Source organism: Carettochelys insculpta, chromosome 7 (assembly GCF_033958435.1).
Source record: "Carettochelys insculpta isolate YL-2023 chromosome 7, ASM3395843v1, whole genome shotgun sequence".
In the NCBI taxonomy this organism is placed as follows: Eukaryota; Metazoa; Chordata; order Testudines; family Carettochelyidae; genus Carettochelys; species Carettochelys insculpta.
The window spans coordinates 32,201,505-32,220,387 of NC_134143.1; the positions used below are offsets into that span (position 1 = coordinate 32,201,505).

Consider the following 18,883-nt stretch of genomic DNA (forward strand, 5'->3'; position numbering starts at 1 on the left):
GTCCTTAATAAATAACGTCAAATGGTAATTTTGGTCACCCCTATTTTAAGAACAGTACACAGACAATTATGTGCATCAGTTAGAAAGTTAAGTTACCCCCATCTGCAGGCTTTATCTGCCTCAACCCCCAAATCCGTTCCCCCATCCCCAGCTTTACCTCCCATCCCACAAACTGCCCCAGGCTAAACCCCTCTCAGCCCCAACCCTGCCCTCCCAACCCAAGGGTTAACCATTTCAGCCCCTGGATTTACCTGCCTCACCAGAGCTCCATGTGCTGCCATTGCTCCTCCACAACCCCATTTCCCCTCTGCTGCTCATCCCTGCAGGGCAGGCTCAGCTACCTCTCCCCTCAGCTTCCTGCAGGCTGACTTCCCCCCATGTGGAGTGGCTCCCTGACCTGCCGGCTTCCCCCTGCTGCAGCTGACCGATCAGTGGCTCTGGAGGCTGCCGCCACTTACACAAAAAACCTAAATTCCATTTAAGTGGCGGCAACCTCCAGAGCCGCAAGAAGAGTCAGGGCGGCAGTGCTTGGAGTCGGCTCCTTAAAGAGCCACATGTGGCTCCGGCGCCGCAGGTTGCCAACACCTGTTCTAGTATTTGTCCACTGTAGTTTTAAATGGTCCTCAAGTCCCCCAGCCTAATAGATCTCAGTTAGGAATTTTCCTCACCTTTCCTATTTCTTCTTTACTTCTACTTATAGCCACTTGAGCCACCATAAACAGCTCATCTTCCCCTCCTTGGTGATTATACTCCTCAAACATGCCCTGGCGTATGCATTCTTTGGTCAAGTGTTACATATGATGGGCCAGATCTTCTACTGGTGTAGCTTTATTGAAGCCAATAGAGTTATGTTATGGGTTTGTTCTTCTGTGTGCTGGCTGCTTGAGTGGCCTCCTCTGCATTGTGCTACAGCCATAAAGGAGAATTTGCAAGCAACATGTTAAGGGAGGGCTCAGCTTGTCCTTTCTGTGCCATGTAGGTCTCTAGGCACTTAACCAATTTGACTTCAGCAAAGGTCCAGAGACTTGGAAACAAGTTGTTCTTGACTTCGTGTGTGTGTGTGTTTTCATTACTAATTCTCAAAGTGTTTTACTTTAAAGTTCTCTCTCTCTCTCTCTCTCTCACTCTCACACAAAGTGGATCGATGCTCTTGCTCACGCACAAAAGACAATGGTTTTGTTTTTTTAAAAAAGGACTCATCCAAAGATCTGGATAATAAATTATTTGCGTTTCCTAAGAAACTGGTTTTTTCTGTTTTTCTTTTTTCCCCTTAATAAACTGTCTGAAGCACTTAGAAGAAAGCAGGTTGTCTAGATTGTACTCACGTCTTCTAAGCATAAATGCCATTACAGAAGAGAAATGAAGGGAGGGTGGAAGAGGAAACCCAAATAAATGAAACAAAAATAAACCTCAACCCAGACTCTAGAAGTCCTAATTTCCGCATGCTGTGGCAGAAGCAGCTGCCCACTTCCACCAATGGCTGTCATCATGGTCACCAAAGATGCATTGCTCTTGCGCCGCACTCCAGAGGATGGCCAAAAGGAGGAGGGAGCCTGTTTAACACTTGGATTGCTTATAAACGGTGTGGTTGGGTCGCTAAGGCGGATGGTGACTTGGTGAGGGAGGAGTGGGAGAAGGAGCTACAGATCACAAAGCAGAAATTGGCCTTGTCCCTACAACCCTTCCCCACCAGTTCAGGAAAGGCTGTTCCCTATCTTCTTCTTCCTCCTCCTCGTCTACCCTTTCCTTCCGATCCTCCTCATCCATTGCCTGAAGACTACTGGCTGTTCGAAAGTTACATCAGCAGTCCCCCTCTGTTGCCATAACAACCAGCATCTCACTCTTGCCCATCTCTTCCAAGGCACTAGCCAGGGTGTTGAGATCACCATCATCCTGGTGCTGGGCTTCCCATAAGTCCAGGATCACCCCTGTTGGGCTGGCTTTGGTGGCAAAGTAGTTCAGATACCTGTGAAGGAGATGAATGAGTATGAGTAGTGTCTAGCTTTACACGTTTACTTGTTAGGCAGGTATCCCAACTGGTATGGTCTGGGGGCAGCAGAAGATGGTGTTGGAAAAGGAGGCCAGAGACACAGGAGGAAATCTGAGTAATTTTCTCGATGTGCACTGAAGTGGAAGTGCCAGAACAGAAGTGCAGGGCCCCGTAAGGCATCCTTTGAAGTATTATACTACACTGATGCAGCAAACATTCATGGAAAAACAAGACAGTTTATTTAAATCTTCTCTGTACCCTGCCCCCAAAGTGAGTTCCTAAACCAGGAAGCTCAGTCTGAGACACTTCCTTTGCACATTATGACCTAACCAACGTTCCCTGTAAACTGATCACTTGGGTGGCCATCCAGGTGAGATTCAGGTGCTGCCCAGCTGATTAGCAGAGCAGACACAGTGACCCACAGCCGGTGATGAACATCTACGCATGCCTTGATGCACATAACATTTATTCTGCTCATGGGTGGACAAATTAGAAGGAACACTGGGCCTAATGGAATGCACATCCTTCAGAGTGGGGAGAAGGGGGGACCCAACAGGTTTCCAGCCAATGGGAGCGGGAAGATTGTGCTGGGGATGGGGACAGCGCGTGAAGCCTCCCCAGGCTCACAGCATTCAGACAGCCGCTCTGAGCAGCATGCGGGGCGGGGGGCTGGCAGGGAGCCTGGCTGAGGCCCCCTCTGCACGAGGGGCCAGATCTTGCCTGCCCCTGGTGTTGCTGCTTAGACACCCTTGCCGAGGCTTTGCATTATGTGCAAACTGAACACTTCCCACGGTTGGCCTTGTGAGCAGTGCTGCTTCGAATTTTTAACATCCAGGGCAGAATGCATTTTGTTATGTGCACCCAGGCATGTGCGGATGTGCACCACCAATGGAAAGGTGCTGCCAGCTGTGGGTACTCTGCTAATCAGCTGGGCGATACCTGCATTTCTCCCAGGCAGCTTCCCCAGTGCTCAGATTACAGGGAACATTGCCTGTGAGTCACTAACTGCCCTTTCTGGCTCAGCAATGCTGCCAGAGCACCTTTGGGGCGCTGGGGCAAATCCCCTCTCCGGTTATTTCCGACAAATGTAAACCAGTGGGCACTAAATGTGCAGCACATAAGTGTGTTACACGTAGGTCACCCCGACCCAGCTCCCTGCACCTTCTCAGAGGAGAATGTGGGGAGACAGCAAGGCAACAAGGAAAGACAAAACTCCCTTTTCCCAAATGACAGGCTTGAGGCAGGGAGGTGAGAGCAGGACATCTCATGCCACACAGTGAATTGAAACCCACCGATCCATGGAAAGTTTCTGAGCAAGAAGTCTCCAGTCATTTCCCCTTGAATTGGGAGCGTCAAGACTGTTGCAGATTTTCTGCCGGATGGATAGCGGGATCTTGAAGGCATAGGGACCCAGCTGGGTAGTCACAGCACTGCCCTGGTGCAAGCAGAAGGCATCAAAGGAGCTGGCACTCTGGGAGAAAAAACATTTCAGAATGTTTTCAGCAAAAAGTTTCCAGTGGGGGACGCTTCCCTTATCAGCTTGCACTGGTGTGACCCCGTGTTACTTCACCCAGCTCACAATTCAGGGTCAGTGCATTCCTGCCCAAGAGCAGAGATGCCTGTGTTTCTTTATGTGGGATTTCAGAAGTGCTTTCACAAATGACCCAGCAGCCCAGATAAGCAGGGATCATCCAGACACTCAGGCAGACCAAAAGAAAACCAAAAGAGGGCAGTGATCAGGACAGAGAGGCTGCGTCTACACGTGCACGCTACTTCGAAGTAGCGGCAGTAACTTCGAAATAGCGCCCGTCACGTCTACACGTGTTGGGCGCTATTTCGAAGTTGAAATCGACGTTAGGCGGCGAGACGTCGAAGTCGCTAACCCCATGAGCGGATGGGAATAGCGCCCTACTTCGACGTTCAACATCGAAGTAGGGACGTGTAGACGATCCGCGTCCCGCAACATCGAAATAGCGGGGTCCTCCATGGCGGCCATCAGCTGGGGGGTTGAGAGATACTCTCTCTCCAGCCCTTGCGGGGCTCTGTGGTCACCGTGGGCAGCAGCCCTTAGCCCAGGGCTTCTGGCTGCTGCTGCTGCAGCTGGGGGTCCGTGCTGCATATACAGGGTCTGCAACTAGTTGTTGGCTCTGTGTATCTTGCACTGTTTAATGAAAGTGTGTCTGGGAGGGGCCCTTTAAGGGAGCGACTTGCTGTTGAGTCCGCCCCGTGACCCTGTCTGCAGCTGTGGCTGGCTCCCTTATTTCGATGTGTGCTACTTTGCCGTGTAGACGTTCCCTCGCTGTGCCTATTTCGATGTTGGGCTGAGCAACGTCGAAGTTGAACATCGACGTTGCCGGCCCTGGAGGACGTGTAGACGTTATTCATCGAAATAGGCTATTTCGATGTCGCAACATCGAAATAAGCTATTTCGAAGTTGGGTGCACGTGTAGACGTAGCCAGAGAGTGAGATGTAAGATGGTAACGTTCTCTAAACTGCAGTAGATATGGATGTCTAGGAAGAGAAACAATAAAAGAGAGGTAGATAACATGCCACAAAGAATTACAGTAAAGCAGCTAGTTCTTAGTGACACCACGTTTTTTTCCCCAAGGGTCGCTTCAGTGAACCCAGTCGGAAGCAACCTCCAAATATCAGTGCGTGTGGCTGAACAATTTGGAGCCGAGCCAGCAGCATCCAAGCACATTTTCAGGGCTGCATAAATATTAAAGCCCTGAAATTCCCAGTGACTCTTCTAAGTGCACTGGCTCCTAAAGCCAGCCCTCAGCCTGTCCTGTCACTCCCATCTCACTGGGTAGCACACATTTGCACCTGGCTTTGAGGGGGGAAATACCAGCTGTTTTTTTAGTGCCACCCCCAAAACAGCCCGGCTACGTCTGCACTTCAGCGCTCCTATGGAAGACACATGTGGGGGAGACCCTCCGGAACAGTGTCTTTCGAAAGAGCACGTCAACATACAAAAAATGGATTGGAACACCGAGCTGCACTTTGGAAAGAGAGCAGCCACACAGCCCAGGCCACTCTTTTGAAAGAGCAGAGCAGGAAATGCCATGGATGGGGCCACAGGCTGCCAAGCCCTTCGGGGGCCTCAGCCAACCGCTCCTTTAAAGTGTCCCTCCCAAACACCCTCGCCCCACACATCCTGCAGACAGCAGTGCAGATCTTGTGCAGGGACCAGAGGCCTAGCCTATAGGGATATGGATTCCCAGCAGCTGCCTGACCTGGACATCACCGACACCATGGTCGGCCTGCTGGCCACGGTGGTCGTGGCCGCCCTCCATCTCATCTGGTGGGCAAGCCCTGCTGCCAGGGCCATGGAGTGCTATTCCCCAGGGCCCCACTGGAAACCAACCCCCCAGGTGCCCCACCATCTCAGTGACAAGGTCCCCCTCCTTCAAGTCCTCTGAGGGTGGCTCCGGCTCAGTGCCCAGCAGGGTCCTGGCACTGCCTCCATCTCCTCCTCTGGGTGTGTCTCATCCACTGAGGTGTCCAGGGTTGTGGGTGGTGGATAGGTGTTCTGGGGCCAAGGATGCTCTGGAGCACCTGGTAATAGGGCAGGTGGCTGGTCCTGCCCCGACCGTCCAGCTGCATCATGAGCCCAGGTGTCCCCCTGACGGAGCTCCTTTACTTTTAACTGCACTTGGTCATGTGCGTGAGCAGGGTGTCCCCAGGCGGCCAAGATGGTGGCCAGCCAGGCAAAGGCAGATGCATTCTGCCACTTCCTGGCCATTTCCCAGAGTACTTCCTCATCCTGCCACAGGCCAAGGAGGTCCTGGGGCTCTGGCTCTGTCCATGAAAGTGCCCATTTTTTTGGAGACTGTGTGGGCTCCTGCGAGCCTCGTGAGGGCTCTGGGAGGCCTCAGGGGCTCATGTGGGGGCTAGCTGGTGGCCATAGCTGTCTTTGCAGCTGCAAGGGGTGGCCACGAAGGCATGCAGCAGGAAGCTTGTGCCTTTACTGCCAGCTTGCTCTCATCTTCTTGCCATAGGGTTTCTGGGACCTTGAGGCTTTAAATGTGTCTGGATGCAGGGAGCACAGAGCTCCAGTTGTGTTGGCCAAGGTATCTCTTTCAAAAGAAGAGCGAGCAGAATGTCTACACACGTTTTCCTTCTAAAGATTCTTTCAGAAGATGGCGGCCTTTCTGATTTGGGACCAGAAGAGTGCTTCCGAAAGCAGCACTGTGTTCTTTCGATTTACTTTAGAAAGAACGCATTTTGTGTATAGATCCTCTACAGGATCTTTCGAAAGAAACATGGGGTCATGGCCAACACAGGTGTTAATGTAGCTTGGCATCCATGCAGATAAAACACTGAGGAGTACTGGGAGGGGCTCAGAGGCTCTGGTGATGGGCAACCTCTACAATAGATATATTAGACAGGTTAGATGGAAAAAAGCTCCCTTCCCAGGACTTCCTTGAGGACATCTGAAGGCTATTTCCAGTCGTTTCTGCAACTTAAGTGGATAGGGGACTTCCTCCTTAGTAACTAGCATAATGGACACATGCGAGGGGGCTGTAGCTGAGCCATGGGGACCCCGAGGCTAGTATCTATAGCAAAAGTTGCAACACAGCAATGGATGTATAAAGAAACAGACTCTTGTTATTCTTCTATTTAACAAGAGTGGCAAAAAAAGAATTGTATCCCTGAGGCAACAGCATCGTCATTCTCTGAGCTAGCTGAGAACCTGATTCCAAACTCACCTGTACCACACAGATCAGGACTCACTCCACTGCTGTCAAAAGAATTACACTGGTGTAAAACTCAGATTAGAGTCAGGCCCTGGGAGCCTCAGAAGAGAGATTATCAGATCAACCTTCCTCTCTTCTGCTGAGCATGCACAGCCTCACTGCTCTATTCACTTACCTCTCCAAGCATTGTGTGCAGCTGGAAGATCTGCCCTTCTCCTTCCACCTGACGGACACAGATCTTGCAGGTGAGCTCTGTGGAAGCCAGGCTGTATCTCTCCAGGGAGAAGGTGCAGTGCAGAGCCCTCTGGCTGCCACTCCAGATGTGGTAAAAGGGAATTTCCTGTAGCAGCAGATTAATTCAGTAGAATGTTAGCCAAACCTCAACAACCCCTCATAAGTGCAGGAAGGGATTCCTGCATACGCCCACTGCGGTTTTTCAATTTGAAATAATTTATTTTATTATTTAAGTGGCAATTTTTTCATACACCTCCCAAAAAGGTGCTAGGTGCCTGATAATTAACTGCACAACAGCCATAATAATGACCACACAGGTGACCTGACCAATTTACTTTTAAGTTATATTCTAGGTTTCCCAGCTTCTGCTTCCAGTGGCAGGAGAGGGTGGTCATTCTGTGCTGACAGCAGGCTGGGGAACAGGGAAAGCTGACAGACAGTGACCCAGCTGCCACGGTGGGACCCTGAGTCAAATATAGTAGGTGAAAATTTCGCTGTTGTTTACTTCACTCAGAACAGTGGTTCTCAGCCCAAGGTACATGAACCATGGGAAACATGCAGGGATAAAATTGACTTTCATAATGTGAAGGTTGTAGGACAAGTTGGATCTAGCCAGGGAAGAGAATTTTTGGAGGCACGGTTTTCTGGAAACGATGCAATTAACTGGCATGTTGACTTGGACCCGGTGTTTGAACCCATGAGATCAACAGAAGAAGAACAACGAATGAGAATGTGGTCACTGGCAATCGCTTTAAATTGGAAGGCATGAGTAACCATTTAAGAACTAATCATTGATTAGGACTATGTAAAAGGACTATATAAAGACCGGTTTTAGAGGATCTCTCACTAGGCACTGATAATGTTACTTCATTTAGTAACAAAACATTTGTAATTAAAATTGTTAAGCTTGGCGAACATTTGAATATTAAATGCAGGGATCTTTTGTGGGTAAATCAACTCATCTAGACATTTGCCTAGTTTTACAGGCAGCTACATAAAAAGCACTAGTACAAACTCAAAATTCATACAGACAACTGCTTGTTTATACTGCTCTACCTACCACATATATTTAGAGAATTTGCGAGTGTGTCTGTCCAACTGTCCGTGCGTCTGTTTGTTCAGTAACGCCTCCTAAAATGGTTCGTGCTAAGAACACCAAATTCGATACACAGCTTTCTCTTATCAAACTTAAAGCAAGGTCAGGTTTGGTTGTGCCAGGACAATGGGATGTGCCTGGAATCTGATTGTTTCTCATCAAACAGAAAGGGAGGGCTCTAATAGTAAGGACAGTTAAACCCCAGAATACCTAAGTGGACCTGCCAGCTCCAGGGAGCCCCTCCATACCTTTTGGCCTCCTGCCCTGACTCCTGCATGCTCCATGCCTTGCCATCAACACCCCCCCATACCGCCCAATTCCTGCCCTGACTTTGCATGCCTCACAATCTGCCCTGACTCTGCCTGCCCCACACCCTACCCTAAGGCCCCCTGCCTTGAGCCCCACCTCACCCTTAACCCAGCATATATACACTGTCTTTTATGTTATTGTTTAATAATATACAAGTGAGCATGATGTATGTGCCCCTGTGTCCTTTGCTACAAAGAGATGAATGAATAATTGCTTCATAGTTATTGCTTCTACAGGGACATTTGTAGTGAAAGTTCCCTTCGAGGGGCACCTTCGGATCACTCTGCCCTGGTCTCCCCCATCTGTGCATACTAACTAAAGTTCCAGTGCACTTACACGTGACTCATGTTACCACTTGGCCACCCACCTGGTATTTAGCCAGCAGCTTGCTCTTCCACAGCGAGTGGGGGATATCGTGGATGGAGAGGCGCAGGTTGTGATAACTGTCCTTAAAGAGTAGTGGCTTGGGTTCCTCTATCAAGTAGCCACCCAGAGTCTTTTCCAACTCCAGCACTTCCTGTGGGGCAGACAGAGAAGGGGGAAGCCCTGGCATTGAAGTGGAGCACAGGAGGTTTTAATGCAGCTCTGTGTCAATGCAGGGCCCACGCTGTTCAATAAACTCTGCCCAAAATAATGCCACAACATACAAAAAACAGGAACAAAAACTATGTTTGAGTTCAGTCTGCGCAGATGATATTACATAGTGGCTAGTGGTTGGTGCCACATGCAACCCACCCCCACAGAAAAGAAATAACAAGATAGACACCAAATTTAGCCCCAGTAATCAGCAAAACCCAGGGAAATTCAAATCTGTAGCGTGGCATAGAACTTAAGAATTACAACAGTTGCAAAGAAAAAGCAAGAATACAGCATCCTGCACTAAAGTGATACTTTAATACACAACACACTAGACAATACTTACAGTCCCTGTGCTTCCATATGGCCTTCTTCAGGGTCAGTTACTTCCCTGATAAAGGGCTCATCATTTGGAAGTTTCTCTAATGCTACAGAATACCCTCTCTCTAATCTATTCCACAATGAACAAACAGTTTTCAGAAATAAATTCTTTGCTGGGGAAACATGCCATATTGATAGTCTAGGAGAATAAGGTCTTCCACTTATTGAAAGAAGAGGCAAAACAGTGCAATATTCCCAACACTGCCTGGGCAATATAACTGAACCCCTGACTCAAACCATCACCTCTAAGAGGGAGACAGGAATTCACTTTTCTCACTCATTCCATTCTTGGCCTCTCTGCTAAGAAGCGTTTACAGTGCATGGTGTGATGTTAACACCTTCACCAGAAACTGGCCAGAGTCCACCAACTCATTTCATAGAGATTATCAAAAAGTCATCAGTAACTATCATCCTGAGTTAGAGCTGAATCGCTAGATGTGGATAAACAATGAGGAGTCCTGTAGCAACTTAGAGACTAACAGATGTATTAGGACATAAGCTTTCATGGGCAAAACCACTTCGTCAGATGAACCTGTACCCACAAAAGCTTATGCCTGAATAAATACATTAGGCTCTAAAGTGCTACAGGACTCTTCATTGTTTCTAGAGATGCAGACTAACACAGCTATCCCTCTGAGAAGAGATGTGGAAGTCTGTGCATCCTCATAGGTCAGCCCACAGATATTTTGGAATCTGAAAACAGAACAATGCTGATTGTGATACAAAAGTGAACAAGACAGCACACAACACAGTGAAGCCAGAAATATTGTTTTTGGTTTTGGACAGTGGAATCTGTCACATTTTTCAGGAAACCTGAAAGTCCGTCTTTCATTAACATGTACAGGTGGGGCATTTTATCAAGCACGTGCGCCTGTCAGTGTTAACACCACTGCTGTGCTTCACGCTGCTGTGCTTCAGTAATAACCCAAAACACAGCAGTTGTTCACAGTTCAAGAGAACTAGCTGGTTTCTAGCATATTCTTTTTTCCATTTCCACTTTAAACTTTCGTTTACCAATGTAAGATAATGTTTTTTTTTATAAGGAAAATAAGACCCAATAAATTTGCCAAGCATGGAACACCATCTAGAAGTTCAAGAGAGATCACAACAAGAGCACAAAAGTTACACAGGAAATAAACAGAACAATCACTAAGGTCCCATGGCTTATAACAACTAAGTTTAATATTATTAATTGTTATTATTATTATACTGCAGACAGACAAGGAATACTTGAGTAGAAATAACAGACTGTGTCTAAGCTAGGGACAAATTGGTGAACAAAATATGATCCTGGTTTCTCTAGTTAGGTTTGACTAGCACAGGAAGGAGAGAAAAATCTTTCAGCAGTGACAACAACAAAAGCCCTTGTGCAATCTCTGCAGAAAGAAGGCACACAGTACAGGCTCTGAGACATTCCCCTTTCCCCTTGATATTTCCTCCAAGGGCCATGGAAAATGTTAAGGCTGATCTCTAGGGAACACAGTAAACACGCTTATTATTTAACTTTGGCCATTTTTCATGAGGTTGCATCAGGCTGTTTGCTCCCTAGAGCCAGACCTTTCCGAGAGACACCACACAGCATCTTGTGTGCCAGTGTGACCACATTTAGAAGCAACTGCAGGAGCAGGTTGAAGCACTTTGCAGCCCAAACAGAGAGACTGAGGCAGCTGGAAGAGCAGTATTCATAAATAAACGTATATGCACAACATGGTTGATGTTAAGCAGCTCTTGTGAGCCAGATTCACAACGGCTATAAACCATCACCAACAGAGCTGTGCTGATTTACACCAGCTGGTGGTCTGGCTCTATCCATTTAGGAATGGGCAAGGACAAACAAACCTGTGTGCTGGTGATGGACCCTGAACACGATCATGGAAAGATTCCAAAGCCCTTGGGATTATACCAGATCTGGATCAAGTGCAACAGAAACACTTACCTGAAAAATCTCTGCTGTATATACTGATTAATGTGAGTGCCGGACTAACGAGAACAGATTTATGTCTCCAGCCCATTGGGACTGGCAGGCTCTGAGCTAGTTTGCTTTCCCCTGTCATGGAGCAGGACACGCTCACTGTTAATCAGTGTTTTTCCCTGCAGTCTTAGGAGGGGTGAGCTGGAGAGTGATACAACGTACACTCTCCGTACAACGACCCAAAGAAGCGCTTCTATAGCTTAGTGATTATTCATTATTCGCTGTACGGTGAAATGATCTAGTGAGTCCCCAGGCCCTAAAAGGGGACTGGAGATGGGGAAATGTGACAGTGGGGGGTTGCTTATTCATGACCCACAAACTCAGGCAGTGTTACCTTCAGTGCATCTGGTGTGTCCTCCAAGCAGTACACTTTGAGGTTGTATTCTAGGGATGTGCAGATGGTAGGTGCAAAGAGAGCCAACTGGAGTCTCTTGACGGCTGACCTGGAGTAGGACTCTCCCACAAAAACATAGGTGCCAAGCTGGTCCAGTAAAACATGGCAAGACTTAGGCTCCAGCTGGCAGTAGCAGGGAGTGCTCAGGGTCTCCTCGTCCAAAGTCACAACCTCCTAAAGGGAGGGATTAAAAAGGAAGGCTCCTGGTCAGACCTTTCACTCCCAAGTAATTTGTCCAGCACAGGCATTGAAAAGCTTCTACCTGGCATTCACTTTGGTGCTTTCCATAACACTACAGCATGCGAGCACAAGAACAGCTCTGAGAACACCAGTGCCCCTCTGGCACCCCGCCGAAGTCTGCCCATCCCCCACCCAAGCTGCCTTTTCCAGGACAGTGAACGGTCCTCAGGAAGCTGTAATAGGAACTGCTGTGACCTGCCCTGCAGCCTGCACTCCCCACATCCCCTCCAGTGTCTCCTGCCGACCGAGGCAGAGCAATGCAATGACCTTTTGTTCCCATTTATCAATAAAGTGCACATTACCTCCCAGTTTCCCTGGTGGGATTGTGTCTTCAGCTGGAAAATCCAGTCTGAAGAGCTGATATCCGCACAATGGGGGATGGTGAGAATGACTGGGCGACACAAGAGTAACCCAGTGGGTCCGCAGGTCACCATGGGACTCAGTATTGTCTGCGTGCCTTCTGATGGTAAGCTGCGGGGGACGAATAAACACAGCAAATGACTTGCTGATGCCAGCCACATCATGCACCCGAAGAGGGAAGGAAGATGAGCCTGCATAGTGCTGACATGTGCTGCTCACAGCTGAGGACATCCTCTACACTTAAGGGGCCTAATTCCCACACTGAGAAACCAGTGGTGTTCGAACACATCCTAGAGTGGAGGACCAGCTCTACTGTGTTCAAAGGCACTGGGGTTCCCCTGCAGACACCAGTGACACTTACTGGCAAGCGAACTACTGGGTTTACTACCAGGAGTTCTGCTGGCCTAGGGAAATACTCCAGACGAGCTAGCCAGGGAGTTGTTTGGCAGAGGGCACTTGCTGAAGAGAGGACAAAAGATGCCAAGTTCCCTATGCAGCCATTGCTTCTGGAACTTTCGCTGCCCTAATGAGAAGCCTGGGTGCTGCACAGAAACCCCCAACAATGGGTCACCAAAAAACACAGGCAGGAAAAGGCCTCGCTCTGCCCTGCGTTAGCGAACTGCACAGCAAGCCTTTAAACATGGCTCCGCGCATGCGCCCCGCCACTTGGTGGGACAAGTGGGTGGTGGCAGCAGCTCCTGCACCTCCTACTGCCACACAGCTCAGGACCCCATGCGGCTCCTGCCTCCTGCTACTGTGTGGCTGGGCCCCTCCACAGGTTGTGACTCGGGCCACCAGGCAGCTTGGGCCCCTCCACAGCGGCTCCTGCCTTGAGGCCCCACATGGCTCTGGCCTCCTGCTGTCATGGCTCATGCCGCCGTGTGGTCGGGCATCCTGCTGCTGTGGCTTTGGCCCTAATGTGGCCCCGGTGCAGCTCCTGCAGCGGTAGCTCTGGTGAGTCACCGTGTGCGTGTGTGTGTGTAGCTCTGAGGGTGCCTGGCTCTGGGGGAGGGGGAGGGCATTCAGTTAGAGTGGGGGGGGGCCTGGAGGGGACCTTTCTCTAGGGAAGGGCATTCAGCTGAGGGGGCTGGAGAATCCTGGTTCTGGGGGAGGGCATTTATTTGGAGCAGGGGGAGGAGGCTGGAGGAGCCTGGCTCTGGGGGAGGGGGAGAGAATTTATTTAGAGTGGTGGGGGGAGGCATGGCGAATACAGAAGGACAACAACCACAAGCGTGGCAAGCCTTGAGCTACTATAGGACACCACTGCTGCAGTCGTTATTTACTGAGCACCAGAGACAATGATCAATGATGCATAAAGCACAGAGGGAGACTGTGACTCAGAGTGCCCACAATCACACATACAAACCAATGCAATTCAGAAGGAGAACATCCCTCGTGAAATTTACCACGAGGAAGTACAGCTTTGTTTTTGTTAGCGATGAGTAAAATAAATGCAGCTTTGTTTGGCAGCTAGAAGAGAGAAGCTTAGTGGAGAAAATACTTCAGGGACACATTTGAATGAAGAAAAGGTAGATGCTTGTCTGAGAAAGGAAGGATGGGTGCTCCAGGCATAAGAGGTACAGTTGAAGAAGCTGTGAAGAGGATAGGAAAGACCAGCAGGAGTGTGAATGGGCATGAGGCCTGGTCTGAGTAAGAGCAAGGGAGACAGTAGCAAGAAATGAGAGCTCAGATGCAGGAAAGTGCGGAGGGATGAAGGTATGCTATCACCTTCAGGTAATAGTTACAGTGATGGCCCACTGGAGCCCAATGTACGGCACATTCTACTTACAGGGTGTTTTCCGCCTTGTTGATGATCAGGTACATTTCATAGAACTTCCCCTGTGGGATTGCTCCATGAGGCACCAGCAGACTGACGCCTGGGGAAAGGAAAACCAAAAGAGGGAAGGGAAGATAGGATTCTTTACAGGGAGGAAATGATGCCTGAACCTTCCCTTCCCCTTGCCCCTCCCCAGGACTAGCCAGTTTCCTCATGGATTAATTGCAAATAGTGGGAATGCTGCAAATTGAACTGAGGGCCTTGCGTGGGAGAAAAACGATGGCATGAGAGCTTGAAGCCCTCTGCTGTTCTAAGCCAAAGTGGACCGGGACCTGGGACTGCTGCTGCTGAAAGTCAGATATCACTGTGTTACCTGTCTGTGTCAGAAGTGGGTGCCTTTGTGGAGCCTGGCAGCTGGATAAGGCATGGGAGCTGGCAAAGGCAGTGAAATGACCAGGTTTGGGACAGGGGAGAGGGGGTTCAGCTTCTGGCACAGTCGCCTTCACCAAGGTGATGTGAAAGCAGCCACACTAGAATTTCTGGCAGGATGTAAGTGACTTTCTGGCCTTCCAAGACAGAAATCACTCCAGACTCTGTGCAGCCAAGCAGCATTCAGAGACAGGATTACCCTGGGCACAGGAAGTGTGCTCTCCATTGCTGTCCCCCAGGTTACATCTGGAGTAATAAAAATATGTGACAGTCACCACACGATGGTGACCGATTCCCAACAGCTCTATCTTAAGGAGATACTTAGGCAGGCAGCCTAACAGGGATGCAGTGTAGAAAGGGATATTTACATGCATCTTTCATTCCTAATCAGCAGCAGACTGTCTTCAAAGCCAAAGGCCAACATCACAAGGCCACACCACTCAACTAAAAGCAGCTGATGTTACCCAGAACAACTGGGACAGCACCAGCCTCAGCTACACCTCCCACTCCTGCACTTACCTGTATCTGGGATTGTAAGCCTTCCTCCCAAGCAGCCAAATGTGCCCGTGGCACTGTTCCCATGTTCCCGGGGCAGGGTGAGGAGATGCTGAGAGCCCGGGGCCTTGTTCCTTATATTCATAAAGTGATTGTCCCTGGCACTGTCCCCTGGGTAGGTGCCCGTAGGCACTGTCCCAAGCAGATCTGTCCCGTCATTCAGCCTAGGGGAGGAGGATGCTATGGAGGAGTTGTACACTTTGATCTTTAGGTTTGGGAGTGGGTCAAGCAGAGGGGAGTTGGTCATTGGTATCTTATCAGAGGAGTCCTGCAGGGCATACATCGGGCCGCGATATATGCTGGCATTGGCTGTCAGGTCAGGCTGCACTGAAGGGTGCAACAACTGGGGATTGTCTGCAAGACAAAGATGAAAAAGGCAGAAACTTTAGTAACATGTGAATGTAAATGTACCTTAAATCAAAGGAGACCTGACTGGAAACCTATCCTCAGTGAAACAACAGGCGAAGGATGTGCAAGACATTTCCTTGGGAGAAATTTATAAAAGCAAGAGGCGTGAGCCCAGGCTTTGAACACATCTCTCTCCCTTTTATCAATTACTTGAAAGGAAACTGCCTGGACTAAAAATCAGAATAAAAATTCCCTTAAGAATGAAGGAAAAACTGCATCATTGTGTATGTGCAGAAAGTTTAACACAAATCTGAAAGTACTTGGCCTCTCCTGTAACTCACACAAAGGAGCCACTACTTCATCCCATGCCACACAGCTGAAACCCTTTGCGTTCTCTAGACTTTGTACCAGTTCTCTTTCCTTATTTATTATTTGTGTGTATGTGTTGCTGTTGTGCCTCAAGGTCCCAATCAAGATCAAGGCCCTCCTGTGCCTGTGCTAGGTACTATATAAACACAAGCTCATTATCTTGCTTTTTCCCTTATTTTCAAACCAAGAGGAAAAAAGACCTGTCAGCAAATCTGGGCAAAGTTGGGTAACTCCGTTTTACAGAGGATTGCAATACTTTGAATTTATTTTCTGATTGTGAATTTAACCCCAAACATTCAAAGATCTCCATGGAAAGGCAAGTGGTACAGTCCACATACAGAGGCAGGAGAGCTGCCCCAGAACCATGGACTTTGGAAGCCCTGAGTTCACCAACTGGGGCACTTGGCTGGCTGCCCTGAACATGCAGGTGGGGCTGGCAAGCCAGCAAGAAATCAGGCAGGTTTCAAACACCTCCTTGTTCCCAAAAGCACTTCTCTGAAAGGAAGTGTTCTGTGGGGGTGGTTCAGATTTCAACAATTCAGCAAATTCCAATGAAAAACTGTTTTCTCACAATTTCATCCGGCCAACTTCACCTATGACCTTGCCTGTTATTTTAGTTCTCAGCCTCCAGAACCATGAGCTCTTGCCCTATGTTCTGTCTCCAAGGAGAGTTAGTGGGCAGGAATGAAATGGAATCTGATCTGTCAGGTCAGTGTGCAGGGCAGACAGAAATCCCTCTCCCATGGGTACTGCTGTATTTATGGACAAAGGGATGGACAGGAGAAAATGCTTCCGACAGCTTGACGCCAAAAGGACCTGTTGCCTATTTCAAATAGAAATAGAAAACTTGCGCTTAACTTGCGTTAATGTGAGTTGAAATCCTGGGGGTCCCAGGACTGGGGACTGATGTGAGCACAGCTCCTCTGCCAGCTCCCTGTCCAGCCCTTGGCTTCCCCCAGCTGTGGGAGCAGGAGGACAGATGCGGTGGCGTGGCTTCTACCTGGCTTCCCCCAGCTGGGCTTGTGGGAGTACCAGTGCTGGTCAGTTTCCTGGCTCCCAGAGTGGTCAGTTTCCTGGCTCCCACCAGTGAACGGGAGCCAGGAGCCAGGCTGCTGCCTGGTTCCCAGCTCCCTGACACTCTGGGAGTCAGCAAACTGACTGGTGCTGGTGTGCTGGTCAGTTTCCTGACTTGCGCAAAATTTGAGTTACGCAAGGTTGCCCAGGAGTGCAACCCTGGCGTAACTCAGGGGCCCGGTGTATAGGTATTGATAGATTTCAGCTGCAGTGGCGGCTTTGGTGACGTGAGCAACTGAAACCATCACATATTTTAAAAATAAGGAAACAAATCAAGCAAGATAATGAGCTCATGACTGTACAGTACAGTAGGGCCTTGATGTTGACTGGGGCCTCTAGGCACAGCAGGAGCAAAATTATAAATAACATAAACATGGATTCTCTCACACTGGGAGCACTGACTGTGGCTGTCACACAGGAAGGCAATGTGAGACAAGGAGAACTTCAATGTACCTCTCTCAGTTCAGTAACATTCTCCCCCTAAGTCTGAGCCTGTTTGTTTTAACCTTCCTGCCGCAGCCTCCTTTCTCTGGGGATTCAAAGATACCGTTGGGCATACTCTAAAGGGGCAGGTCAGATGTTTTCTTCTTACCATGCCTAGAGGCCTTGAAGTTGACTGGGTGAAAGCCTCCAGTCAGAGCAGCTGAGGAGTCTGTGATGTCAGTGTCAAAATCCCGGCAGGTGCGTCGGTACACAACCACTCCAATGGCCATCAGGATGACGATGAGAACAAAAATGGCGACAACTAGGCCAGCGTACAGGGCCACATCCCCTGTGGTTTCCAATGCTAGGAGAGAGAAATGAGAAAGGGAAACCTGAGGAAAGGGGGGCTTTGCAGAAATCTGCAGTCAGAGCTGGATCCCTGCCTGGTCTACCCATTGTCTGTGTGCAAAAAACACTGCTATTTCCAGGATTTTCCCAAAATTTTAGGAAATGCTAAGTGGGGGAGGATGGGCTGGAACAAGGAGGTAACAGGCAGGTTCAAAATGGAGTCCAAAAGTGAGAGTAACATGTTGGATATATATACTGTATCCCTAAAATCAAGAGTCACAGTTCATGTACATATACAGCCACAGTCACACCCACACCCAATGGCTGTGTCTACACTTGCATTCCTCTTTCAAGAGGCATGCAAATGAGGGAAATTGAAAATGCAAATGAGGTGCATATTTACATATCGGGCACCTCATTTGCATGTTGTTCTTTCAAAACATCTTCTTTTGAAAGAAGAAAAGCAGTGTAAACATGGCTCTTTCGAAAGTAAACCCCATTAGTGAAAGAAACCTTCTTCCTATTTTGTTTCAGGAAGAAGGGTTCTTTTGAAGATGGGGTTTATTTTTGAAAGAGCCATGTCTCTACTGCATTTCTTATTTCAAAGAAGAGTATGCAAATGAGTGCAAGATATGTAAATCTTCACCTCAGTTGCAATGTGACTCCCATGGTCCCTGGTCTAGAGAGAAGGAAGAAATCTGCCTTGAAAGATAATGCACATGTACATGGAAAAGATGATAATGAGCTAGGATAGTGCATGAAGAGAGGCCACAAAATGACCACTAGGCATTCTTCTATCTACTCCCATCTCAAATTAGTAGATGAATTTTCTTCCTCACAGAAAGTAAGTGCTAGCCACTCCAGAACGGCTGCTCTGGTGATTTGGTCGGGGCAGGGTTACATCAGCCAATCTGCGTCATGTTAGCCTCAGAATGTAGACTGGTAGGCTTGAAAAAGCTTGAACCAGGCCTGTGAATCTCTGCCTCTGTCACTGACCCACTTCCTTTCATCCTTCAATAGCAAATTAAACCTATTTTATCCAGGGCATTTGGTCCATTGATTTTAAATGATCTCAGATTACACGCCTTTGCCAAGGGAAGGAATTCCAGCTCCCCAAGGATCCTGCAGCATCAGTCTCTCACCTCCAGCATATTTTAGTGTCAAAGCCAGGATGTGCACGCACCATTGCCTGGTGTCAAGTGCTTGGTAACATGCCAGATTAGAGAATCAGATGCTGCAGTCTCTGAGACATACACATGTCTTATTTGAACATTGCCTCCAGAAAAATTACTCAAGATGCATCAAGC

At 48.7% G+C, this 18,883-nt stretch overlaps 1 protein-coding gene across 4 annotated transcripts in view; it reads right to left on the reverse strand.

The window, feature by feature from the left end:
- Positions 1-436: 436 nt before the first annotated feature.
- Positions 437-18,883, reverse strand: part of UNC5B (unc-5 netrin receptor B) — a 156,114-nt gene continuing 137,667 nt past the window's right edge. For all 4 annotated transcript variants that reach the window (XM_074999485.1, XM_074999487.1, XM_074999484.1 and 1 more), the window contains 9 exons: positions 17,398-17,592; positions 14,979-15,368; positions 14,043-14,130; positions 12,196-12,364; positions 11,594-11,827; positions 8,698-8,847; positions 6,867-7,031; positions 3,283-3,461; positions 437-1,966 (listed from right to left, as the gene is read on the reverse strand). In XM_074999485.1, coding sequence (XP_074855586.1) covers positions 1,801-1,966; positions 3,283-3,461; positions 6,867-7,031; positions 8,698-8,847; positions 11,594-11,827; positions 12,196-12,364; positions 14,043-14,130; positions 14,979-15,368; positions 17,398-17,592 — 1,736 coding nt within the window. In that variant the 3' untranslated portion in view covers positions 437-1,800. The remainder of the gene's footprint in view (positions 1,967-3,282; positions 3,462-6,866; positions 7,032-8,697; positions 8,848-11,593; positions 11,828-12,195; positions 12,365-14,042; positions 14,131-14,978; positions 15,369-17,397; positions 17,593-18,883) is intronic.